Genomic DNA, 27434 nt, shown 5'->3' on the forward strand with positions numbered 1-27434 from the left:
GTTTTGGTTCTGAGATAATGTTGGCCGCATAGAATGAGTTGGGATTTTCTGGAGGAGTTTGTATAGAGTTCATCATAACTCAATATTATGGTTCTAGGATTACTTGAAAAGCAATACTTTTTACCATAAGTAAAATATATGGGATACTTGAAATATATGTGGAAAAAATCATATACATCATTCTTGGCTTTTCCACATAGGATCATCCTCCCTCTAATATCTGGAAAAAAATAGACCAATCCAGGGACTATAAAAATGGCAACCAACTCAGGGAATATCAACTGGAAGGACTAAACTGGCTCTTGTTCAACTGGTATAATAGGTATGTAGTATATCTTAACAGAAAAAAAAAATGGGGGCTTGTTATTCTCTTTTTTTAATTTATGCTAAAATATGTTAAGTAAAATAGGTATTGTTGCTATATTGCTACTTTGATGGAGCCTTCATTGTTTAGAGTGAGGTTACCTCAGGAAAACAAGTAAATTGTAATTTAAGATTTTGAATGCAATTGTTTCCTTTAAATGTGTAGTGATCAGGATAGAAGAAAGGTGTAATGTTGATTAATAATTAAATTTTAAATACTTTTCTAAGTATGGTAAAATGTCTGCTATGTTACAGAAAGTTTTTCACAGAATACTTATCAACTTATACAACTGCCTGCCAATAATTGGATCTAGTTGGTGAGTTGTCAGCAAGTTCCACCTGTAGGAATCATATAGATCTCAGTTATTTAATTGTAAGATTTCAAATAAGTAGGCTATCAGCAATTGATAAGGAATAGAATACAAAATATGGAAACCTAGTAATAAATTATCCCATTCTTGTTAATTATTCCTTTTCCAAGTTGTTTAAAATGCTTTTTGGAACATTATCTCATGTTCTTTATTGAGATGAAAAGACAATTGCAAAAGAATCATAAAAAATGGTATTATGATTGAGAAAGAAGTTTAGTAGTGTATACAGAATAGCTAATGAAGGCACCATTATTTGTAATAATAGCAAAATTTGATATAACACCTTCATTCACCTTCGCACATGATTCTTCTGAGTTGTTATATTTGGTAATGGTCAGTAACGAGACTTAGTCAGATGGAATTAGGGGACATGTTATTCACAGGCAGTTTTCTTTTCCCTGGTTTAAAATTTCCAAATATGAATCATCTTTTTTCCCAAGAACAAACCATTCAGGTAAAATGGTTAACACAAAATTTCCTTTTACTTGTCCACCCTCATCAGTGCTTCTCCCCATTTCCTGCATTGCTTGTTTTAAACATCACCACTTTCTGCAAGCCCTTTATCCCATCTCTAACCCTTTTATTCACTGCATGGCTCCTTCATAGGCTTATTCAGCTTCTTGCCTGCGCTTACATTCAAGCCTAGAAATATTTCCAAAGCCATTTTTACCTCCTTCTTAATGTATCATAAGTTTACAGGTCCTTGCCTAGGATCTAGACTAATGCTGCTTCCTCAACTCTTGATATGGCATTTCATCCAATCTTCTCAGAACCTCACTTCAGTCAGTTATCATCCTTCTCTCTTATCCGAAGCCATCCCTGAAGACGACTGCCATCCCTTCAGTCATGAATGAGTTGCGTTTAGCCTATCTTTAAAAAGAGAAAAGGAAACCCTTCTCTTAGCTCTGCTTTTCCTTCCAGTTACCTCAAGCCCTTTTTGTAGCTTCCTAGTCAAATTTCTAGCAATGATAGCCTGTACTAGCTTTTCCCGTTTCCTCACCTCCAAGTCTTTTTTCAACCTAGTGTAGTCTGGATATTGATCCTATTCTCTGAAACTTACGTTTTCTAATCCATGGGAAATTTTTCAGCTATTCTGGTCTCTCTCTGCTGCACTGGATTCTAATCATTACTCCTTCCTTCTTTAAACTTTTCCTGCTACCCTCATCTCCACCAACTTCCACAGCATGTTTCTCTCCTAGCTTTCCCATACCTCTGTGACCATTCTTTTCAACAGCATTTGCTGGTTACTCTTCCTCTGCCTGCGCTTTAGACGGTGGTTTTTCTTGCCTATGCTCCTGTTTTTAGCCTTCTTCTCATAGTATTTATTTTTTCTCCTTAAGCCACCTACTACACATACACAGACATACCCTATGCCTTCGTTACCAATCATATTCTAATGTTCCCATACTTTTATCTCTAACCAAGATATCTTCAACTCCAAGCCTATATTACTATTTGCCTACTGGTACCCAAATGTCTATCTCAAAGCTTCTTTAAACACAACAGATCCAGAATTAACCATATCATTTCCCATTTCCTCCATACCAAACTTGTTCTTCCTCTATATTTTGCAACTCACTTAGTAACACAAGTCACTAAGTCACCCAAACTGGAAATCTGGCTGTCCATCCTGCACTCCATACATCTAGTTGCTTACTAGGTCCAATTTGCTCTAACTCATAGTTGGCTCTGTGATCTGTTCTTTCCTCTTAGACTCCTCCTCCGTTAATCCAGGCCCTACCTCCCTTTTTTCCCTGCACTGTTTTAGTACTTTCCCAGTTAGTGTCCCAACTTCCTGTCCCTTTAACCTCTGATATCCACAATAGCAGTAGAGTAAACTTGGAAATACAAATCTCATCCCATCAGATTTCTTTTAAAATCTAATTTCCTCATATCTAATCTCCTCTAGATATGACCCCTGCTTATCTTAATAATTGCTTCTCCCCTCACTCTTCCTTCAAAACAATAATTGAAAACTTTTTCATCTCCCAGGTGATCATATTTTTTATACATCTGCTCTTTTGCTTTGCCGTCTGGCAAAATGCTAGCCATTACTGATCTCTTTGAAGCCTTCTTTCATCTCTTCTAACCAGAGTTTGATACTCCTCTGAGCTCCCATAGTAAATTAATACTGAGATTCTTAACAGGCCAGTTATCATAATCATCTAAATTATAACTGCTCTGATCCTACTCTATACACATTGAATCAGAATCTATAGGGGAGGGAACTGAGTATCTGTACATTTTCCATGTTTTTGTAGGCTCTTCTAATGCTCAGCCAAGGTGAAAAACCAGTGCTTTGTGCTTCTATGTTAGCACATTATATGACTATTTATTTGCGTGTCTGCTTCTCTAATAGATACAAGCCCCTGGAAGGCAGAGAACATGTTCTATATCTTTTGTATCCCATCTTCTCGTACTGTCCCTGAGACATAGAAGGTATTTAATAACTCTTTCCTGAATGAACAATACATTTAGCTTGCCATGCTCTTGCCATTTCACTCTTTAAAAAACAAACAAAAAAACAACAACCAAAAAAACAAGCATTAAGTGAGTGGCACCTTTATTTTGGAGCTAAAAAGTCTATAGTTTCCCTTTTGCAGGATTATAATAAAATTGCAATCTTGTACCCCTCTGCACTTGAGCACCTTTTGCATTTTTATAAATGCAAGTATTTTATTTGCTCTTTGATTATGTATACAGTAAAATCCAATATATGCATGATGATATATTTGTTTATTTCAGGCGAAACTGCATTTTAGCAGATGAAATGGGTCTTGGCAAAACCATTCAATCAATTACATTCCTCTACGAAATCCTTCTGACTGGTATACGAGGACCTTTCCTGATTATTGCTCCACTTTCTACTATTGCTAACTGGGAGAGAGAATTTCGTACCTGGACTGATATTAATGTTGTGGTTTACCATGGGAGCCTAATTAGCAGACAGATGATACAGCAATATGAGATGTACTTCAGGGACTCGCAGGTGTGTTATTGGTGATTTTATTTGTGTCATCTCGTAAGTACCTTGAAAGATTAGGTTTGAAATAGCCAAGCATTATTTACCTATTAACTTTCATCTATAGATTTTAATTGCCATCTTAGATATTAGTTTAAGCTCTATTCATCATATTTATATTAGTAATATGTTTTAGAGAACAGTGTTAAAGGTAGTTTCATTATCTAGTTAACTGTAAAGTGTGCTGATTTATATAAATTAACAGGTTTGATTGTATTTCTTAAATTTTGTCAACTGGAATAATTTTTTAATAATGGTGTTTAAATATACATTAAATTTATTTTTAGAATAATAATCTCTATCATCTTCTATTTGTTTCTTCCATTTAAAAATTTATACAAATCTTCAGTGAAGAACATAAGTTTAAATGCCCATTGAGGTGAGACCATAGGTTGTTTTTGTGTTCCGTGGATTTTAAGTTGAGGCATTTTTTGAACTTGGTTTGTTGGTTTGTTTTGTATACTGATTCAAACGTAACTCAATATCTTTTTCCCTTTGGATTTGTTATTTCAATAGTCTGAATAGTGGTTTGATGGTTTTCCTCTCTCCTCTATATCCTAGAGGCGCATTTTCCATATTATTTTGGCCAATTAAACTTTAAGAAGAGATTTCCTATTTTACTCTTAAATACACAGACTATAAAATTAAGAGTTAACAACCTAAGAGAATTTTCTAGCAGAAAGTTAAGGCCAGAGAACACGGAGTGCCAAGTTGCAGTCTTGAATGGGACAGTCCTTTTAGATGGAAATATTTTAAGAAATACAAAACCAAAATCAATAAAAACACAGTTCACACAAAATTGTACTTTTTAATTCGAAAAGGTTTATCACCTGTAAGACTACCTCAATAGCACTTAAATATTTCTTTTTTATTTCCTTAATTCTTTGTTGTAGATAAAGATTTTTGTAACCTATGGGCAGGTTATCTGATGTAATGGAGGTTAAAGTGTGTGCATAGCCTTCTACTTTTGCCCTTCAATTTTAACTGCTTTTCTACCTATTTGAAACAGAAAATGGATTAACTAATTTTTGTTTTCCTATAACTGAGTTTTTACTTCCTACTTCCATGGCTGAAACAATAACATTTTTATGAAATTAAGCGTTTATATAGTCCTTTAATTATTCCTCAGTTCTACTGAAAACTGTCACCTTTGCACATTTGATATCTATGGCACTTATTTAGGTTATAGCCTAATTTCCCTCTGTAATGCTTTATTATTCTTTATTGTACATTTGTACAATTTTAGAACTGTATGGTATCATAAAAATGATTTAGTTCAACCTCATTTTTTACAGATGGCATAACTAATATCTTGAGAGTTTAAGAGATTTTTAAAAAGATCACAATTTATTTTAATGTCTCATATGAGCTGGCTTTAAATATAACCAAAATGCTGAAAGATTTTGATGTGCAATAAACTGGATACTATATATTAAATATTATGGTTTATGGTAAATGTTATGGATTCTGGAAGAATTTTACCTGCAGAGGTTTTAAATTTCAAAAGATAACAATGTCTTGTGTAATGAGATGAATAAATCTTTACTTTAAATATAGATATACCTTTTAGAGTTAGTGCTTTCAAACACATTTTCATATAAATTATTTCAACATTTAACTTGTGCTTTTTTCAAATTACTGAAAAGCTTGAAATCACAGTAATAGTAAAATTATACTAAAAGTTTCTAAATTCCCTTGGGAAAAATAAAAAAGGTAACTTTATAATCACAAACATTTTGGGTAGTTATCATGTGCCCGGCATCATGCTAAACAGTTTACATATACTATTTCACCTAATCTTCGCTACCAACCTTGAAAAATAGGCAATATTATCCCCATTTTACAAATCAAGAAATTGGAGCTTAAAGTAATTATGTCATTTCCTCCAAACCACAGAGCAATGCTGGGGTTAATAAAACTCAGGTCAGACAATTTCAAGAGCCCTTGTTCTTAAGCACTACGATATCAACTTAGTTGAATATATCATATACCAATTGTTTTAGAGATATATGTACTTCCTACTTATTTAAACAGTAGTAGCATTTATTTAAACAATAGTTTGCTGCAGTTATTTTTCAGCTTAATGTCCAGTGTAAACAAAATAATTAATCTAAAATTAATCAAGCTGGTATCACAATCTAAATCAGAACACATGGTCTTTCTTATTCCTTCCTTTCTTTTCATCCCTAATAATTTATAGTTTTCAAGCCTATTTAAACACCATCATCAGTTGGATTCCAGGACATTTCCTAACAACCACCTATTCCTTTTCAAGCCCCTCTACTGATTCCTTCTCATTGTCCCTGAATCTAAACTTTGGAGTGACCCAGGGCTCAGCCATCAAACTTTTTTCTCTCCATATACTCATTATCACAGAAATTTCATCCAGCCTCACAAACTCAAATTCCGTCTATACTGCTGCAACCTCCCAGATTTACATTGTCAACTCTAACCTCTTTCCTAAACTCCAGAGTCATATCCAAATTCCTATTGAACAACTCCATTTGGATATTTAATAGACATCTCAAACTTAACATATCCACAACCAAAATCCTGAATTTCCTCATTTTAATAAAGACAATATCAATTTCCTGTTGCTGAGTCCTTTCTTTGTCTCATTCCACACCTATCCAATAGCAAATCCCATTTGTTCTCCCTTCAAAGTATATTCAGAACTGACCACTTCTCGTGACTTCCAGTGATGATCTCTTGCTTGGATTATTGTTTCAGTTTGTTGATTGGTCTCCGTGATCCTGTCTTGGCCTCGTTTAGATTTTTTTTTTTTCTTTTTCCACCACAGCAGCCCCTGTGACTCTTTAAAACGTGAGAATATAACAATTCTTGTCTCAAAAACTCTCCGGTAACTTCTTGTTCAGTGTAAGAACCAAAGTCCTTATAACAGCTTAAGTCTCTGTATAGTTGGCCTCATCACCTTCTCATTCATTCTGTTTCCTCCACTCTGGCTTCCTTGCTGTCCTTTAAATAGTGCCAAAGACACTCCCACTTCATGGCCTTCACACTTGCTACTTCTGCTAAGAATGCTTTCTCTTCTAGATATCAGTATGGCTTTCATCCTAATCTTAAGGTCTTTGCTCAAATGTCAATTCCTCAGTAATGTTCTCCTGACCACCTTATATACAATTGCAGAGGTCACTCTGACCCTGTACTTCCTATCCTACATCCCTGTTTTATTTTATTCCACAGCTCTTATCATCTTACTTTCTTAATTTTTAATTTGTATTTCATAACTTACATTTGAATGTAAGTTCCTTTTGGGTAATTATTTTTGTCTGTTTTGTTTGCTATATTTCTAGCAACTGTAGAATAGGGTCTGGTACACATTTGCTAAATAAATGAATTTGATTACTAATTTTTATGTTAGTTATTTATTTGCCATTATATGCGTGGACTCATGTTTGTAAGTAATAAACATTCATTTTGAAATCTCATCGGCCAGATTTTGTAATGTTCATCTCTTTCTTGACCTCAATTTGTTATCACAACTCTTAAAAGTTAACATAAAACACTTTACCAGGAAAGATTTGTTGGGATATAATTAGAAGTTATTTAATTTTATCAGCCTAATTTTTAACATCCTTAAAAACACAGCTATCTAATATGGGTTTAATCATAAAACTCATTCTAAGGGAGTTTCTGTGCATGTGTTTAAATGTCAATGGAAAATGTGTTATAACAGATATCATTAGATGTACTTTTATATTTGACAAGAATAAAAAATGCAATTAAGACATTCTGATATATTATTATATTTGATAATAAATTTCTAGGGACATATCATTCGAGGAGCTTACAGATTTCAAGCCATCATTACCACATTTGAAATGATTCTTGGTGGGTGTGGAGAACTTAATGCAATTGAATGGCGATGTGTGATTATTGATGAAGCACATAGGTTAAAAAATAAAAATTGTAAACTCCTAGAAGGTCTGAAACTCATGAATTTGGTAAGTATTTATGTCATCATATGAGTTCATTCACTTAGCTGTATAGTAAACTCACAAGATTTATAGAGCTAATGATATAAACATTTCTTTTTTACTTTAGAATATAAATATATCTGAATAATATCTGGGATAATTAAGATTTCTTGCTTTAATTAGTAAAGAAGTATCTGTTTTCTAAGACTAAAATATTTTAGCTCTTCACTCCAAAAAGCTTTATTAATTAGTCTCTAGAATAGAGAGAGAGAGAGAGAGAGAGGGAGGGAGGGAAGGAGAGAAACAAACCTTTGTAGAGTCAACTTCAAAAGAAAATAGTACCATAAGTACAAGTTTTAAGCCGTATTAATATAAAGCTCTTTCACCTGCCAAGGTTATACTATTATTCAGATAATTTATGATGAAGAGGTAAAATTCCAACATACTTCTACATGCCTAGCATATGTTGATTGTGATTAATAAAGTTTTTTTAATGTCATCGTCTTGTTAGCGTTTGCCGCCTTCAAATCAAGATTTTTTTTAAAACTTTTATTTTTAACTAAGATCACATAATTAGTACATGAACTCTTAAACAAATAATCAAATATACAGAGCTATATGTAGTAAAAAATTAACCCCATCTTTTACTCCCCCTGCCTTTGTGCCCCACTTCCAGTTCTACTCATCACCCTAGTATTTCCAGTTTGGTATATATCTTGCTAGATCAAATTTTAAATTGTAATTTGTAGCACCATCATTAAAAAATTCCCGAGGTTTATTTTCTTCTGTACTGTTTGATTTTTTTTCTTTCTTTTTTTATCCCCTTCCCCTTTAATTAAATTCAGTTTTATCAAAATACATCCACACACCATACAATCATCCATGGTGCACAATCAGCTGCCCGTAGCATCACCACAGAGCTATGCATTCATCACCCCAGTCCACCCCCGAATACCCTCTGTACACCAGAAAGAACCAGAACAAGAACAAAAAATAAAAGTAAAAAAGAACACCCAAATCATCCCTCCCCCAGCTCCTGTCCCCACTCCTCCACCCATCCATCCATACGCTAGACAAAGGGAGTGCGTTCCACAAGGCCCCCACAACCACATCGTCACCCCCTGCAATCTACACCATCACACAATCATCCCCAGGAGTCCAGACCACTGGGCTGGAGCCTGACAGCCCCAGATACCCACTTCTAGCCATTCCAACACGTCAAAACCCAAGAGGTACCATCCATACAGTGCACAAGAACGTCCACCAGAGTGACCTCTCGACTTGTACTGTTTAACTTTTAATGGAATTCTAGCTTAGAAGTATATTCCAATCAGACCTTCACATTCTCAGATTGTTGCTTAAATGATTTGAGAAGTTTTTCTTGTGTGAAAAATTAAATGGCGATCAATAAAATTATAAAGAATGAGCACCCACTTTTTTACAAAGGGCCATAGCAGGAGTGACTGAGCACAAAAGGAACAGGTACTCTCTTTGTTCCTTAATTTTATTTCTTTGGGAAGACCTAAAATATGCACCTAAAATAATTTAGAACATTTTTTTTAAAGCACGAATAGGTAAAAATTAATAGCATACAAAGGGAAGTATTGTGAGAACTATATATTGTTTAAAAATGTTTGGAAAAGTAAATTAATGAAGATTTGTTGGTAGAAAGGTACTTGGAATTGAGTCTTGAAAATCGTGGTCAGAAAAATATTTGCTTTTCAAACACTGAACATTTGATAATCTACGATTTCATGTAATTTTACTACTTTGGTGTTTGATATAAATGATTCTTGCTTTATATAGGAACATAAGGTGCTTTTGACTGGCACACCACTCCAAAATACAGTTGAAGAACTATTCAGTCTTCTTCACTTTCTTGAGCCCTTAAGGTTTCCTTCTGAATCAACATTTATGCAAGAATTTGGGGATCTGAAAACAGAGGAACAGGTATCCTATTTTTTTTTTTTTTGTAAATAAATACACCAAATTTCTTGTCATTGTAATTATTTTATATGTGTACTTGAGTGTGCACATTGTTATATATCTTTTCATCATTATGCAGGTACAGAAACTTCAGGCTATCCTGAAACCAATGATGCTGAGACGATTGAAGGAAGATGTGGAAAAGAAGTTGGCCCCTAAGGAAGAAACCATCATTGAAGTAGAACTCACTAACATTCAGAAGAAATACTATCGGGCTATTTTGGAGAAGAATTTTTCATTTTTATCTAAGGGAGCAGGACAAACTAATGTACCTAACTTGGTCAACACCATGATGGAGCTCAGGAAGTGTTGTAATCATCCATATCTTATCAAAGGTAGCTAAAAAGGATTGCAGACTAATACACTTTTTTCTTGGAATAGTCATGAATAAACAAGCAAACAGACACCCCACTATAGCCCTAGTGGCTTTTACAAAAAGGCTTTTGACCTTCCCTTTAATTACTTACTTGCGTTATGACCTCAGCTTCATTAATTCTTTCCCTAAAAGGCAGTGCCCATGCAGCTCTCAATAGTGGCGTTCTGAGAGTTTACAAGTGTTTCAGGGCAGTATGAGCTACTGCTGTGTCCCATGTCAGCACACTGGGTTATGAGAACAGAAGCTCTGTTCACTCTAGCTTGGACTGTGTATTCCCCCTCCAGTTTAATACATGTCATGGAAAAACAAAGATACCATCCCTGTAACTCTGGATTTAATTTTTTCCCCAGTTTCTTTCCCTTCCAGGTACCCCCAGTTAGTGTCCCTCAAATTTATGCTTGGGTAATTTTTAGTGTTATTTTCTAAGGTCTTCTTTGTTCTCTACTAGCTTTCTCTCTGCATAATTCACTTTTTCCTAGAAATGCCTTCCTTATATGCTTTTCCAAGATGGTGCATTTCTTTTTTGTTTTTTGTGTTTTTTTTTTAATGTAATTTGCTTTGATTTATTAAAAAATATACTCAGGCAAGGTCTACAATCATCGGTCAATTAAAAATGACTTACCAAGAACATGAAGTAATAAAATAAAAATACAGATATAGACTATGTATCTGAAACACTTCTATTTGGAAATTTCATAACAAGTCAAAATAAAAAAGAACAAAGGAGATGACAGATTATTTTGTAGATACAGAATAAAGCAATTGATGAAGTGCTTAAGCAAAACAAAACAAAAAAAATGCTTTTCTTTTTAAAAATAAAATCACATTTGGTACGGATCATATGGATACCCTTGTTAAATAACCATTCTGAATCCAAGACAGTGTATTTCTTAACCCAGTAACTGAAGTCTCTCTTGCAACCCTGGCACTCTTATGGCTAGACAGACTGAGGGAAGGCAAAGAGCCTCTTTAATGCTGGCCTAGACTCTGGAGGAAATTTGTATCAAGAACCTACAACATGACTTCCCTTTTAAATTTTTTCTTGTTTCCTTGTCTGAATGGCCAGCAGGATGACAGACACATCCAGATTAATTATGATAACCCTCAGTGATGACCATTGCTATTATTGGTATTTAAATATTAGATGTTTATTTAGGACTATATGTGTTTACTTACCTGCGTTATGACCTCAGTTTCATTAATTCTTTCCCTAATAGCATTCATTAAACATTTAGGGAATATAAATTTATAGAAGGCATTATGCTTTGTTTGGGGGGAGATAAAAAGATGCTGAAGCCATTGTACATGCCCTCAATAGAATTACACTCTGATGTTGGTGGAGATTTAACCTCAAATATAAATAATTCTAATTAAAGTAGTGTACTTAACATCAGAAAGTTATTAGTTACAGAAGCACAGAGGAGCTCTAATTCTGATAAAAAAGAAAGCAATTGAGAGTTGCCTGAATTTGTACATTGATGCTCTTACATTTGTTTAACAGGTGCTGAGGAGAAAATACTTGGAGAATTCAGAGATACGTATAATCCAGCTGCTTCTGATTTTCATCTTCAAGCAATGATCCAGTCTGCTGGTAAATTGGTCCTTATTGATAAACTGCTTCCCAAAATGAAAGCAGGAGGTCATAAAGTGCTCATCTTCTCTCAGATGGTGCGATGCCTTGACATCCTGGAGGACTATCTCATACATAAAAGGTAATCCTATGAATTATATTATGAATTATGCTAAGTATATGTAGTTATAGTTTTTGAAGCACTGTACTGTAGTTCAGCTTTACTTATATCTTTCTTTTTTTACCTAGGATAAGAATCCATTTAAACGTATGAGTAGAGATTGCTTGGTATTATGTGTTTTCCTAACCTACGTATGTTGCAGTGGTAGGTGGGATTAAGGAGACTGATTAAGAAAACCTTACAAATTAACAGGCATTTGTTGACCTAGGTATTGGTTTATCAGAGTGCATTTTTTAAACAACTTTTTATTTATTGAGATACAATAAACTGCACAAGTTGATGTCTTAACATGTATATACATCACAGTCACAATAGTAAACATATTCATCACCTCGAAAGTTTTTTATGCCCCTTTCTAATCCCTCTCTCTTGTCTCTCTCCAGTCCCCCAGCCCCAAGCAACCATTTGCTTTCTATCACTTTAGTTTGCATTTTCTAGAGTTTTACGTAAATGTAATCATACAATATTATATTATTTTTCTGGATTGTATAACAAACAACCACATATTTAGCAGCTTTAAACAATACACATTATCGCACTTTCTGTGGGTAAAGAGTCTAGGCATAGTTTAGCTGGGCCTCTGCTTCTGAGTTTTACCAGTTTGCAATCTAGGTGTCAGCCAGAGGTAAGTTCTTATCAGAGACTCAACTGGGGAAGGATCTACTTTCAGGCTCCTTCAAGAATTCTCTTGCTTTCATCTGTAGGATTTTTGGCAGCTTGCTTTTTTTTTTTAATTTATTTTTTTTAATTTTTTTTCTTTTTTTTCTTTTTTAATGCAATTTTATTGAGATATATTGATACACCATACAATCCATCTGAAGTATACAATCAGTGACTCACAGTATAATCACATAGTTGTGCATTCATCACCCCAATTTTAGAACATTTTCAGAGTATGTTTTACAAGATTTATAAATTTCATGATAGTAGTGACACTTGATATTATTTATAATGACTTATTTTGACAACTGTCTTCAAACTTGAAAAAGATGACTTAAGACACTTTTTGGATCTATTTCATTGTGATAATTATACCCTTAATTTGTTGTACTTGGACTCTTATGCACTATATAAAATTTGTGACTGATTTATTTTCTGATTTATTTAATGTGTGTTTGGGTTTATTTTTTAATGAATGCAGCAAGGTAGTCTTAAATATTTAATCAGTATTTAGGTAAATATATGATTATGTTACAATAATGGGTTTCTTTTATCAGTGCATTAGTGGTCTAGTAAAATATCAACATATTAGTATAAAAGAGTATCTGAAGATTCAATTGTAGATTTTTACTTCAGTGGACTTTGATCTTATAGATAAATCAGGGTCTGTACTAGTCTCTATTATCAGAGATTATATAATTCATTTTTATTTTTCATTTTACTTCTAGTTCCGTTTTAGTGTCACTACTTCACTCCTTTTAGCATCATTCCAAAAAGTATGTTATTCTTAATTTTATGCAGTATGTGGAAGATTATATTATGTATTCCTGAATTAGTCATTTTTAAATTTTCTTGATCTCCTTACATGAAAATCTCTATTAAAAGATAACAATTTGTACTTATCAGTTTCCCTTTTGATGGATTTCATGGAAACCCCAAATTTCTTTAGTGTCACAAGTAACGTTATTAAAAGTCATACCCTATTTTGCAGGTACTAGAGATGGTAGTTTAGCTGCTGCTAAAATGCTAGTAAATCGTGTGGAAAGAAGTGTCTTGAACTACAAGAGCTGTGGCAAATGTCACTTGTATACCACCTACCCTTCTGGTTCCTAAGTTCTTATGTATTTTATTTTTATTGATGTCTTACAATTTCTGGATTTTGTTTATATTAATTGGGGAGGGTAAAATAAGTTAAAATAGAATTGCTTGACAGTAATAACTAGAAAGAATTTGTCAGCATTTCAGTTTGCCCTCAATAGATGATAGCATACAAGCAGTTATATCAGTTGAAAGAATAACATGGATTGAGGACAGAAAAAAATGTTTGTATGCTTCTTGTATAAAGTCTTGTGTGGCATTTATTATGGGATCAACAAAGTAGTTTTTATGGACTTTCATGTAGTAGTTATACGAGTTTTTCTTATTCCAACTTCTGAAAATGATATTTATTACAGTGATGCTGTATCTGTACATCTAAACCAGTTCATTATTGTATCCAGAAATGCAAAGATTATGTATCCTTGTATTACTTTGTATTTCTTTCTAGCACCAACACCCAGAAGTACAAAGCCATAGAAACTAGTTGGGGTGATCTCATTCTTCTTCACTTTATAGTACATAATGTTGCAGAAAAGCTGATTTTATATTTGTTAGAATGTGTCCTAATTTTCAGTTTATTCGTCTATCTAAATTTATTATATTGTCATTTGATAGATATTTATATGAACGGATTGATGGAAGAGTGAGAGGAAATTTACGACAAGCTGCTATAGATCGATTTAGTAAACCAGATTCAGATCGATTTGTTTTTCTTTTGTGTACCCGAGCTGGTGGGCTGGGCATCAACTTAACTGCAGCTGATACTTGTATAATTTTTGATTCTGATTGGAATCCTCAAAATGATCTTCAGGTAAATATATTCCTTAGCTAAGAGACTTTAAAAGTTTTAAAACCACATATAACTATTTTGGGTAATCCGTTTCTGTTGTTTTTGTCTGGACAAACGGAAGTATCTTACCCTAATAAATATTTGTATCAAATAAAAGGATTTGAGGTGGCTAATACCAAATGTACCTAGTTGAGTACAGTATTGTAATTCTTTGATTCGTGTTATGTAAATTTGAGTGAGGCTTAACCTCTAAGAATAACATTTTTATAATAAATGAAAATTTTTAGAATATTAATTGCTCAAAAATAAGTACTTGCTCATAATTTCATCTGCTTAATAGTCATATAATATAATATGCATAGGTAAGAGGCATGCCTCTTTACAAAATACTGTGGAAGATGAATGCACTCCTATAAGTTAAGTCTGTGCGTGGACTTCATAGAAGCATAGTGATAGTAGAGTGGTGGGGTCAAGTTTGCAGACGATGTACATCAGTCTTTAGAACATAGTAAAACCTTTGGCCTCTTCTGCTTTCCCTACAACTAGAGAAAATTGTTTATTCACAATTCTGGTTTCCACAGCACACAAAGTGAATATTTATATCATAAAGATATAAACAAAGAGCATAGAATCAATGCCATATTTATATTTTAAAGCCACAATTTTAAATTTAACCTATCAAAATAATGGGTGATTAATAATTTCAGGGAAACACTATAGATTACATAGAACTTTTCAGGTCAAGATTTAACCTACAAATTTTAAGTTTAGTAGTAGCTTAAGATAAAATGTGACGCTTTTATGTATTTTCTAACATCCCCACGTTGAACATCTCTAAATATTAAATAAATAATTAGATCATTCTCTGTTTAAATAAAATTTAGGTCTCCAGATTTATTCATCTTAATCCCACTTCAAAAAAATTACCCAGCTTAACTAATATATGTTGAAAAGATTATTAACAGTGCATTAGAAAATTAAAAAAAATTTTTTAGGGTTGGGTTTTTAAGTCTTCATAGCCTGAGTTGCTATCAGATAAAAAATGTTTATAGAGTTTATGTGGCTAATATTATATTGACTCCTCTTTTTAAAAAATCATTCATTTATTTATATTCTCTAAATATATGTATATTCAATAGATTGAATTTACAACTTTTCATTTTTTTATAGGCCCAAGCTCGTTGCCACAGAATTGGTCAGAACAAAGCAGTTAAAGTCTACCGACTAGTAACTCGTAACTCATATGAGAGAGAGATGTTTGACCGAGCCAGCCTGAAACTGGGTCTAGATAAGGCTGTATTACAGAGCATGAGTGGAAGAGAAAATAATGTTGGTGGTGTATGTATATTTTCTTTTTCACTTCGGATTTTTGTATTATTTTGTGTACATTTAATCTTAGGCTAGGTGGTGTATCCCCTAAATTTGGATCATACTGAACACTGAATGTTTCCTTTATGATAGGAGCATTTTGAGACTAGAGCTATGCTTAGGTAGTATTTTGAGCTGTTGAGAGTATTTCTTCCTGTATTGCACCAGTACTTGTAAATTCTTTAAAATATATATATATATATTTTCAAGATAGAAATTCATTAGTCTCTCTTTAGGACATTTGTATTATGGCATAGTAAAAAATAGAATTTGTGCAAATTTCTGTATTGTTTCTATAATAGTTTTTCAAATTATTTTTTAATGTCAAACTACTAACATTGGCTTTTTCTTGTTATAAAAGATGTTTTTGGCGCTTTTTTCCTTAAAAATTCTTGCCCTATGTCTTCTGTTTGTAATAATAATAGAATCCTAGTACTAAAAAGAACCTGGATAGGTTCCCTGACTCCTAGTAAATTGGTGTAGGTCATTCTCTCATATTAAATTTCATATTTTTGGCAGATGAGTAATTCTTATGTTAAAGATACTCAGGAAAGAAGAGCTAACAACTTCACTATTAAACAGTGTGTTGTTTTGGCTAATTTACTTTTATTTGCATTCCAGATTCCAAATGCAGTTTATGCATGATCTCTTGTGTTCTTCGACATTCTTTAGGAATACCTTCTCATTTTAGGGACTTTAAAAAAAGTATCATTACCAAAATTATTTTCTCTTTAGATTCAACAGCTTTCCAAAAAGGAAATAGAAGATCTGCTTCGAAGAGGTGCATATGGTGCCATTATGGAGGAAGAGGATGAAGGCTCTAAATTCTGTGAAGAGGATATTGATCAGATTTTACAACGTCGTACAAAAACCATTACAATTGAATCAGAAGGACGTGGGTCAACATTTGCCAAGGTAACATTGAGTGCCATTTTGTAAATATGCCAGTGATATTCACATCTTTACTGACAAAATTTAACTGTCCCTTAGTCTACTAATTATTTCCAGAACATCTACTTAATGTTCAGATATACTGAATTTACTCAAAAGCAGTACATAATACATTCTGTTTTTTTTTCTGATCTCTCATAATAACTTTCACATATACCTTTCAAATCACAATGAAATGGAATAAGGGTAATAACTAGAACTAGTTGTAAATATTAAACAAAATTGAAGAAATTTAGAAATCAAAGAAAATAGCCAAAATCAGCAAAACATAAGTAGTAGTGTAGGAGGTTAAATCGCTTTCAATTCCTTGACTCAACACAAGCTGTTAATACACAATATATGGATTTTTTTTCCTCATGTCTGAAATTATCTCAACTCCAGTTAATCAAAAGTTATTAATCATGGAAATTGTCTTTGTTGATTAGGCTAAGCATAGAGAGTGTCTCCTTGGATATATTTTTCTTAATATAGGCATATGAAAAACATTTAATGACTACATGTGATTCTAGGCTTCCTCAATTAGGTTGTTACTAATAATAATCATGGGGAGTCAGAATACCTGGATTTGAATTCTGACTTGGGCTGAATGACCTATACCAATTTACTTTACCACTTTGAGTCTTTCTTTTCTTAAAGGGAAGATCATAATAATCATGCTTGGCCTTTTCTATTTCACAATAAATTGCCATGTAAATATTACTCTATTTAGATGACTTTGATGTACTCTAATCATAATCATCTATGCTTTAAGAATATGAAATACTTAGACAATTAAATCTCTATTTTAAACCCTCGGACTTGTGAGTAACTATTAAATTTGGAAGGAGAATTGACTGAAGAGGAACCCTAATGGCTAGCAAGGGAGTCCAGAGAATTTGCCTGTAGTTATCTTATGTTTCTTCATTCCCATAGTTATTTAGTGAGCATTTGGCATAGTGGCATATGGCACCAAAGGTGTGAAGTTGGTGGCTTTTAACACGCTTTCCTGGAATTTCCAGTGACTTCAGGTATATACAATTATTTTCAGTGATACAGTTAGTAAATAAGATAAATCCAATCTGTGTTTCTTTGCATTATCAAATAGTGTTTGATAAGGAGCTACATCTATGGAGCAAGGTGCTTTTCAAAAATATGTAGACCTAATATCTGTCCCTCCAATAAGCCTCATTATTGGTAATTTCATTTAAAAGATCGGTTACATCACCTAAACCTTGATTTGAGAGATTTTTCATAAGGACAGTCAAGTGGGTCCTAGAAATAGAAAAGTTTTTAGTCAGATTTTTAAAAATTTGTTATTGAACAAAAGGCTTTAAACTGTTTAACTAGCAAAAATAAAAAGTGCTAAATGGTTCTTCAGATGGATGGCTTATTTCTAAGGGCCCTTCTGTGAAATCACATAGCCCCTACTATCTTTCTGCTACTTCTGATTGCAGGAAGATGGATCTTACCATTAAAAAATCTTCTCTTGCAAATAACAAAGGGATTTCATGCATTTTAAGAAAAATGATTTGGTGAGGAGCTAGGATATTAGGATTTAACATTTGGAAGCGTTGGTAACCCTGTACTTTCGTGACATCTTCCACAACAGGTATTTCATTACTATAGGTTTTAATCCATTGGAAAAGTCCTAGAAAATTGTGTAGGTTATCTTGAAAATGGTTTATATGTTGGTTAACAGTAGCATCTTAAATTATTTAGAAATTTTTAGTTGAAAAATAAATGGACCCTTTCTCTTGTAATAAGAGTAACAAAAGCTATTCAATTGTGAAGTTTAGTTCCTTCTAGGCAAATTACTTCAATTATCAATGGTTATCTGGTAGCTGAATAAAAATGATTATCCACTGCATCTTAGTTTTGGTTTGGTTTGGTTTGGTTTTTAGGTAAGCAACTAAAGAATAACATGCTTTTAAAAATCTAATTTTCTTTCAATGACTTTTCATATTTAATGGCTTTTCGTGTTAAATGTTCTGCAATTCACATAAAGCAAATAGTTATTGGTTAGATAGTTAAATCTAGAGAGGCATTTATCAGCGAATCTGTAATATAAAATAAAATTCTAAACTTTATTCAATAAACCTTCACTGTTCCTGAAAATTGATGAGTTTAAATTGAGAAAGATTTGGAAGTATGAATAGCATATATATTCAGTTTATAAGAAATTCATTTCTGAATTAAAGTGAATTCAAGTCAGAGTTAAGGATTTACCTCTGCATAGTTAGATATCTGTCCCTCATAATTATTCATACCCGTGTAATGAATTGTCATTGTATATTTAGTTTTATGCAGATGATGATAGCTGTGTAGTTTTCATTTTATCAAACTAATTAACCTTCGCCCCTTCAAGTTCAAAAAGAATTTTTGTAATATGTAGTTTATCCTACGAGGTGTCTCATCGTATTAGTTTCCTTTTGCCGCTGTAACAAGTTACCACAAATTTAGTGGCTTGAAACAACATAAATTTATTCTTTTATAGTTCTGGAGCTCAGAAGTCTGAAGTGAGTCCTATAGGACTAAATTCATGGTGTCCTCAGGGCTGTTCCTTCTGGAAGCTCTAAGGAAAAATACATTTCTTGTCTTGTCCATCTTCTAAGGCTGTATGCATTCATTGGCTCATGGCACATTACTCCAATCTCTCCTGTTGTCACACTGCCTCTTTCTCCTCTTTAGTCAAATCTCCCTCTGTTCCCTTTTATAAGGACACCTGTGATTATTTAGGGCCCACCTGGATAGTCTCCTCATTTGAAGATCCTTATTTTATAATATATTTTATAATATAACATTCGCAGTGTTCCAGGAATTAGGACCTGGATGTCTTTGGGAGTCATTATTCAGCCTTTTGCATTCATCATTTAAAAGTAATTAAAAATTACTATTTCTAAGTTATTTGATAATACTGAAGATATAGTTCAGAACAAACACACAGCAAAGGAGCTTTTAAAATGTCATTAAGGGATTTCTTTCTGTCACTTCTTCTATTTCATAAATATGCCAGCAGAATGCACATTTTAAACCATTTATTATATTTAAATGATTGTTGTAAATGCACATCTAATACCCAACCTCAGAAGAATGCTAGAGGGAATGAATATGCTTCTTATTTGGTAAGCAATATCGTGAACAGAATCTTAAAATTCATCCAGAAACATTTAGGATTTTAAATTTATTCTTAATCATTTTTTAAATGTTTAATAGTTTCAAACTATAAATATAGATAGAATAGTGTAATGAAACCTTGTGTACTCATCACCCACCTTCAACACTATAAACTCATGCTAAACTTTTAACTCATTATGACCCCACCCATCTTTCATATTATTTTGAAGCAAATTACAAAGATTGTATCATCTATTTATCCTTTCCTCTATAAGTGTTTCCATATGTGTCTCTGAAGGTAAAGACTTTTTAAAATAAAATTTAAAAATAAAATTAGCAGTAATTTCCATATACATAAATTATCTGTATTCTTTTAACAGTTATCTTTTTAGTGGTATGTTTTTCTGCATTTTTAAATTCATCATGAAAGTTTTTAATGAATTTTTTGTCTTTCAATTATATCCCAGATAATTAGACATTAACTTAAGTCAATTACCAATTTTATTCTCCTTTGAAAACATTTTGTATTCTTCCCATTCATAATTATTAAGAGATGGCATGCATTTTCCAGGCCCTTTTCTTTCTCAGCATTATGTCTCTCCACTGCTTCTTTTGTTTTTTAAAACACTTCATCTTTTCTTTGACTTGGCATAGCATATGTTTTCAAAGACTTAAGTTGCAAATAATGGTTATCAGTCTACAGATTACATTGTGAACTGTAATATCTAAAGCTTCTTCTAACTAAAAGATTTGTAATTCTCACAATATTTAAGAAAATAAAATACTTCCTGTCTCTTGATTTGCTCCTCTGTTTTCTTAAATTTTTATGTCATATTTTCATGGTAAGGAAAAATAGTTTTGTTTTTTTTATTTATTCATTTTTCTTCATTTATTTTATCCTGTGGTGCATTTTAGGAGATGTAGCTATCTAAAAACGTGATGGAAGTTAACAATGAATTTATCAGAAAATGAAACTGTACTGCCGGCAGGTTTTGAAATTCTTGTTTTAGCATAATATTTTAATATTCATCTAATGTCTTTAGAAAGTATATCTCTGTCCTGTGTAGCTTCCTGCCCCCACCCCCACCCCAATTTAAAAAACAAAACGAAACAGTTGTTCCTTGTTTACCAAAAGTTTCATAGTTAACCAAAAGTAATAATTTTACTCTGCTGCTTTAACTCCTGCCTGTATTAGTGTTAAAACTTTTTTGCCTTAAGCAAGATGCTCTATTTCAAACCATTGCTTTTGAAACACCCTTTGTAATGTATGTGTATATACTGAATTCAAATTCTATCCACAATAAATATGAAAAGATAATGTTTTAGGTATATTTTGATAGGTTTTTCCTCAAAAACTCAAAACATTTTGAAAAACTCCCTTCTGTATTTCAGGCGAGTTTTGTGGCTTCTGGGAATCGGACAGATATTTCCTTAGATGATCCCAACTTCTGGCAAAAATGGGCTAAAAAGGCAGAAATAGACATAGATGCCATGAGTGGCAGAGTAAGTATTTGTTTCCTTCTAGAAATATTACTTTTGGGGGAGTATACTTTGGTAATATTACTGTAATATTTTGTGATGTTCAATTATGCAGTTACTGAGATAAATTTCTGACTGAGCAAAGTACTGCTTCAGTTTAATACTTTTAATATCTGTCATGGGTTGTGATACAGGGTAAGTTTAATTTGTTGATCTAACTTATACCCTTAAAATTGTAAAGTGTTTTTAATTTTTAAAAAATCTTCAAGATCATGATTTACTTGTATTCTGCACTATAACTTATTTTTTTGGTGTCACTGTTTGGTGCCAAATCTCATTAATGATGATGCAGACAAATACTAAAGGGGAAGAAAGGCAGCAAGAAACTGTTTTTTTAAAGCGGCTTCTTTTCTGACTTCCCTTAGTGCTAAAGAAGAAAGATGGAAAAAATTGAAATTGAATTCATGAAACTGATAATAATAGCATAACTGTTCACTTACTAACATGTCTGTCGAATAATTGTATAGGAAATCAATGTTTGTATGCCTTACTATCAAAATAACTGCTAAACAATTAAAGGAGTTTTATATTAAGCATTGATGCACAGGATGTTCTTTTGACAGGTAGCTTTTTAAATTGTAAAGGTTTACAATAATGTATGAAACCACTGCCATCCTTAAACATTATCATATAATATATTTTGGAAATATATGTAATTCTGTGAAACAAATATGGGAAAGTATTTATAAAAATACCCTTATTTGCAAGTGGCATTTTTATATGCCTAAAAAGGCAAAAGGAGCTGCAAAACACTAATAAAATTAATAAATGAGTTTAGTGAATTAACTGGATAGACGATAAATATACCATTTAGGCTTCCTAAATATTGATACTAAAAACTAATGCAAGAGGAGATCTATTTCACAGTAGAAAAAAAGATATAGGATCCTTAGGAATTTACTTAAAGACGGATATATATGTTTTCAATAAAATAAGTTATCAAACTTAATTTGGAGGTTTGTTAGTAAGGAAAAAAAAAGATTTTAAACATTTTCATAAAGTTATTTTATAAACATAGAAATTTTAACTCATAATGTAACCCAAATAAAAATGTTAATTTTTTCATATAACTAGAAAAAACAATTCTAAAATTCCCCTGAAAGAGTGGATAGTAAAAAGTATTAAATGTACTTATACAATGATGTTCATTGTGGTATTGTTTGTTAGAGCAAAAATTTAGAAACCAATTAAATTTCCTGCAGTAGATGACTGGCACATCTATACTGTGCAATGCAATTATTAGAAAGAATCATGTAGTACCTTATACACTGCACAGAAAGAGCTCCAAGACATATGGTTAAATTTTTAAAAAGGGAAAGATGCAGATTGATAGTTAAAATATTATTTTTATTAATGAGTTTTCAAAAGTGTATATTGGTAATATGTATACACTCATACACATTTAGATGTGTAGTTCCAACAAAAGCGCATTAAGAGCCGAGCTCCATTCTTGCATTAGAGTTAAGTAATGAACAAGACAGACAGATCTCTGCTTTCATATAGTTTTTCATCTGTCTGGGTAAGACAGATAATAAACAGTAAACAAATATATAAGATAATTTCAATAGTAGAGAAAAATAAACAGAGGACAATGGTAGAGACTGCTTGGAGGATTGGACATACTGTTTTGTAATGTAGTCAAGGGAGTTCGCTCTGCAGTGATATTTATGCTGAGATTTGATTAATAAGAAGGAGCCAGTGATGTAAAAAGACATGGAGAAAAACTTTTCTAGGCAAAGAGTGCAAGTTTTCAAGTAAGAAGCTAAATATATTCTGGAAACAGAAAGAGGAACATTGTGGCAGAATGTAGGGAGAAGGTAAGAGTGATAAAATGTCAGCTCAGAGATCATAAACAAAGACTTGTTTTAGCATTATTTATTTCCAAAAGTGGAAAGAATCTTAATTAAATTATCAGTAAATTACTTAAAATGAAATTATCAATAGTGCTTTGTAGATTATTTTAGAGTTAAGGATTTTATTAGTAAACATATATAACCATGTAGTCATTTAAAATTTGTATAATAGTTACATTTTTTAAACTTATACTTTGTAAAAAACTTTAAAGAATTTTCTGAAAATGAAGTATAGTGAAGACAGACTAGCATTAATTTATGTTAAAATAAAATATTATAAAGCAACAGTAATTTAAATGGTATGATACTGAAAGATATAAAGAACAAACAATAGAATAAGAACAGAAAAAGATCAAATTATAAGGTTTTTAACATAGAAATAGTATCAAAAAAGGAAGGATTATTTAAAAAGAGGTGATTAGAATATTGGGTTATCATTGAGGGAACATTGGATCACATTTTACAATAATATACACTCTACCAAGTAAACTCCAATTTGTGATAAAAAATAAAATTTAAGCTTTTAAATTTATCAAAGCTTGAAAAAATAGAGGAAATGGATTCCTTTTTTTATCAAATAATTGGTGGGAAAACATTCTAAATTCCAAAACATTCTAAATTCAAATGTGATAAAAGAAGTCTCAAAGAAAATTATTGGTATATTAAACCATAAAACTTGCAACTTATGTAACGGAAAAATAAGAGTGTAGTCAGATTGCTGAGACTATTTGTAACAGATGTGTATATGAAAGATAATATATAAAGATGAATATATCAAAATCTCAAAGGATTATGGGCAAAAGACATTTGAAACATTATCCACAAAAAATACAATTAAGTTTTTTTAACAAAATTGGGAAGAGAGAAAAGTGACAACTCTTCCCTCCAACTCTTAAGTGAGAGTAGAAGGAATGAAGGAAATAGAAAATCACCATTAATTCACCATAGTAGCAATTGTGACATCAAGATCCATCAATTAATTTAAAAATTAGTGGGTGAATGGTTAAGGAGAAACAAGATATTTGCATATTCTCTAAGTATATCTTCCAAATATTTATTAATTACAAAAAGAAAACTGGTTAACTTTACAGTTAATAAACTTGGCAGACAAGGTTAAAATTACCAGTAATAAAACAAGTCAACATCATGTACTCCTTTCTATTAGAAAGGCAAGTTCTTTGCAATATTTTCCCTCAAAATGCATAAATAGCTTCAGTCTAACCATGAGGAAATTTCTGACCCCAAATTGAGAGACGGTCTACACAGTAACTGACTATTGTTCTTCAAAATGTCTAGGTCATGAGAGACTGAAGAACAGTCACAGATTGGAAGAGGCAGAGGAAACATGGCATCTAAATGCAATTACTGCTGTGTGGGATCTTGTATTCAATTCTGCAGCAGAGAAAGGGACATTAGTGGGAAGACTTGTGAAATCCAGATAAAATCTGTAGTTCATTTTAAAAAACAGTACTCTGGGGGAAATGTTCAACATTGCTAGATATTAAACAATTTGAGTGAAAATAGCATTGTGCATCTATTAAATAGCAAAAAAATTTAAATCCCATTTTGTTTATATTACTTCATTGGGTAAAAATGGTAACCAAAATTCAAACAACATATGTACTCTGTACCTGTGGTACACTAGGTCCTTCTGGTCTGGTTTCTGCTCCTTCTCGTACATACCATTTATCCTCTCCTGCTCTATGACTTGAACATTTTTTGAACATCTGATGCTATTTCAGGCCCCATGCTCTTTTCTATGCTTGTAAATATCTCCTACTCCGTGGCTGCCTGCAAACTACTTCATATTCAAGATTTCTTTCTACTGTCACTTCTTTATGAAGATTTCTGACTTCTTCAACTTAATATGACCACACATTTCTTGATACCACCGTTGTATTCTAAAATACTTGATCCCAAATAACATTTATTTGTTTACACATCAGTTTGACCCTCTAGACTGTGTTTACTCACAAACAGGATCTATCTTATTTTGTTATTATATCCACAGCCCATAATACATTGTGTAAATTATAGTAGTTACTCAATAAAGGTAAAAAGTTTGTCAGCGTAAATTGTATCTAATGAATTGAACTGAATTGAACATAGGAAGGTTGATACACTTATTACATTGCTCATGGTACTTTAGTATAACCCTTTTGGAAATCCCTGAAACAATATGTTTTTAAAGCTATAAAATATTCATACCCTTTGACCAGTATTTCTATTCCTGGATATTTCCCTTCTTTTGAAGTTACATTCAGCATAAACTTAGATCACAAAGACTTGTTTTAGCATTATTTATTTCCAAAAGTGGAAAGAATCTTAATTAGATTATCAATAAATTAGTTAAAATGAAATTATGGTGCGTAAATTCCATTCTAAAAATATATGATTTTTGCAGCAACACAATCATTTTTATATTAATAATAAAGCAAAATACCAAGTTGTTTTTATACTATAACTGTAATCTCATAAAATTATTTATCTAAGATACTAAGGATTTTAAAGGAATTGAAAATTTTTAAGTTGATTTGGTGGGTTGGTAAAATTGTTAGTAATTTCTTTTTTTCTGGCTTTCTGTAATTATTTGATTATTTTTGTAATCTATAAAGTGAAAATGTAAAACATTTTTATAAGCCAAACCATAAAAGGACCTTCAAATAAAAGCTGTTAAATCTTACAGAACAGCTTGGTTATTGATACTCCAAGAATTAGGAAGCAAACAAGACCCTTTAGTGCCACAAAAGATGAATTGGCTGAATTATCTGAAGTTGATAGTGAAGGAGATGAAAAGCCCAAACTCCGAAGACCCTGTGACCGTTCAAATGGCTATGGAAGAACTGAATGCTTTCGAGTAGAAAAAAATCTGCTAGTTTATGGGTAAAATATTTTTAATGTTTATCATAATTCGTTTGGTATGTAAAGTTATAGAAAACATATAGTGTTTTTTAATATATCTTTTATTTTGTTAAAATCTTTTAGAAGTGCCCTAAATTTCTGTTTAGCACATTTTTAATATCAGAATGATGGCATATACTTTAATTGTAAATGTATCACTAAAGTCAAACTCCTAATTGTTCTCAGATTTGCATATTCAATAATACAAAGCGAAGACTGTTCTTATTCATTATTGAATAAAATATGTTACAAATTATTGTACCATGGCTCTGCATTTTACTTATGGGAAAAAAAAGTGTTGGTAGGTAAAGAATAATAAATGTTTTTTTGCAGTTTGTCAGGGTTTTTATCCATATTATGGTTTTCTCTAGTATTTGACTCAATAAATTAATATACATATACCTTTTTAAACCAGGTGGGGCAGATGGAGAGAAATTCTATCTCATGGTCGTTTTAAAAGACAGCTAAATGAGCATGACGTAGAAATAATTTGCCGAGCCCTTTTAGCATACTGTCTTGTTCACTACCGCGGAGATGAGAAAATTAAAGGTTTCATATGGGATCTCATCACTCCAACTGAAGATGGGCAAACACGGGAGCTACAAAATCATCTAGGTAAGAACATTCATCTTCTTTTTAAATTTATGTTTAGTTATTTAAGTGATACTTACATATTCTCCTAAGACGAAAAATTGAAGCATGACAGGTTAATAGTAGAGTACCTTAACCTGCCATCCCAATTCAAGTTCCAATTTCAAAAAAATACTAGTTATCAGTTTGATGGGTTTTATATAGTTGTTATCAAATATATATTGGTTTGTAAGTTGTTGACCGAGCAGTATGCCTAATGGGGTTTCCATCAGTTATCTTGTTTTTTTTAATTCCTGCTAAGCATTCCACAGCCTGGATATGCCGTAATGTATTTAGCATCTCCTTTAAGATCAGCATTTAGGTTGTTTCCAGTTTTAGGCTATTAAAAACAAGTTACTGTGGAGGTCTTTTTACATTTCCTCCTTGAGGGCACATGAATAATGTTTTACTAAAGTTGGTATCAAGAAATGGGATTACTGAGTTATACCATATATATTATATTTCCTTACTACGTAAAGTGTGGTCTGTGAAGCTACAGCAGCAGCGTCTCTTGATTGCTTCTTAGAAATGCAGAATCTTAAACTTCAGGCTTATTGAATCAGAATCTGCATTTTAGCAAGATCCCCAGTGATTGGTAAGCTTAGTAAGCACATTAAAGTTTGAGAAACATTGATATACATTTAAAATTTTCCAACAATACGTTTTGAATTTTGTTGTCTAAGGTGACTATACCAGTTTACAGTCACATCAGAATTATTTGAAAATACGTTTTTTTCCTTAGCC

At 32.2% G+C, this 27434-nt stretch overlaps 1 protein-coding gene across 7 annotated transcripts in view; it reads left to right on the forward strand.

Moving 5' to 3' along the window:
• CHD9 (chromodomain helicase DNA binding protein 9) overlaps nucleotides 1-27434 on the forward strand; it is a 284977-nt gene that overhangs the window by 206863 nt on the left and 50680 nt on the right. For all 7 annotated transcript variants that reach the window (XM_037816043.1, XM_037816042.1, XM_037816041.1 and 4 more), the window contains 12 exons: nucleotides 201-322; nucleotides 3480-3723; nucleotides 7545-7721; nucleotides 9501-9644; nucleotides 9760-10015; nucleotides 11558-11768; nucleotides 14181-14376; nucleotides 15526-15693; nucleotides 16459-16638; nucleotides 21160-21270; nucleotides 25846-26042; nucleotides 26476-26675. In XM_037816043.1, coding sequence (XP_037671971.1) covers nucleotides 201-322; nucleotides 3480-3723; nucleotides 7545-7721; nucleotides 9501-9644; nucleotides 9760-10015; nucleotides 11558-11768; nucleotides 14181-14376; nucleotides 15526-15693; nucleotides 16459-16638; nucleotides 21160-21270; nucleotides 25846-26042; nucleotides 26476-26675 — 2206 coding nt within the window. The remainder of the gene's footprint in view (nucleotides 1-200; nucleotides 323-3479; nucleotides 3724-7544; nucleotides 7722-9500; nucleotides 9645-9759; nucleotides 10016-11557; nucleotides 11769-14180; nucleotides 14377-15525; nucleotides 15694-16458; nucleotides 16639-21159; nucleotides 21271-25845; nucleotides 26043-26475; nucleotides 26676-27434) is intronic.

The sequence above is a fragment of the Choloepus didactylus genome, chromosome 22, assembly GCF_015220235.1.
Source record: "Choloepus didactylus isolate mChoDid1 chromosome 22, mChoDid1.pri, whole genome shotgun sequence".
NCBI classification, from domain to species: domain Eukaryota; kingdom Metazoa; phylum Chordata; class Mammalia; order Pilosa; family Megalonychidae; genus Choloepus; species Choloepus didactylus.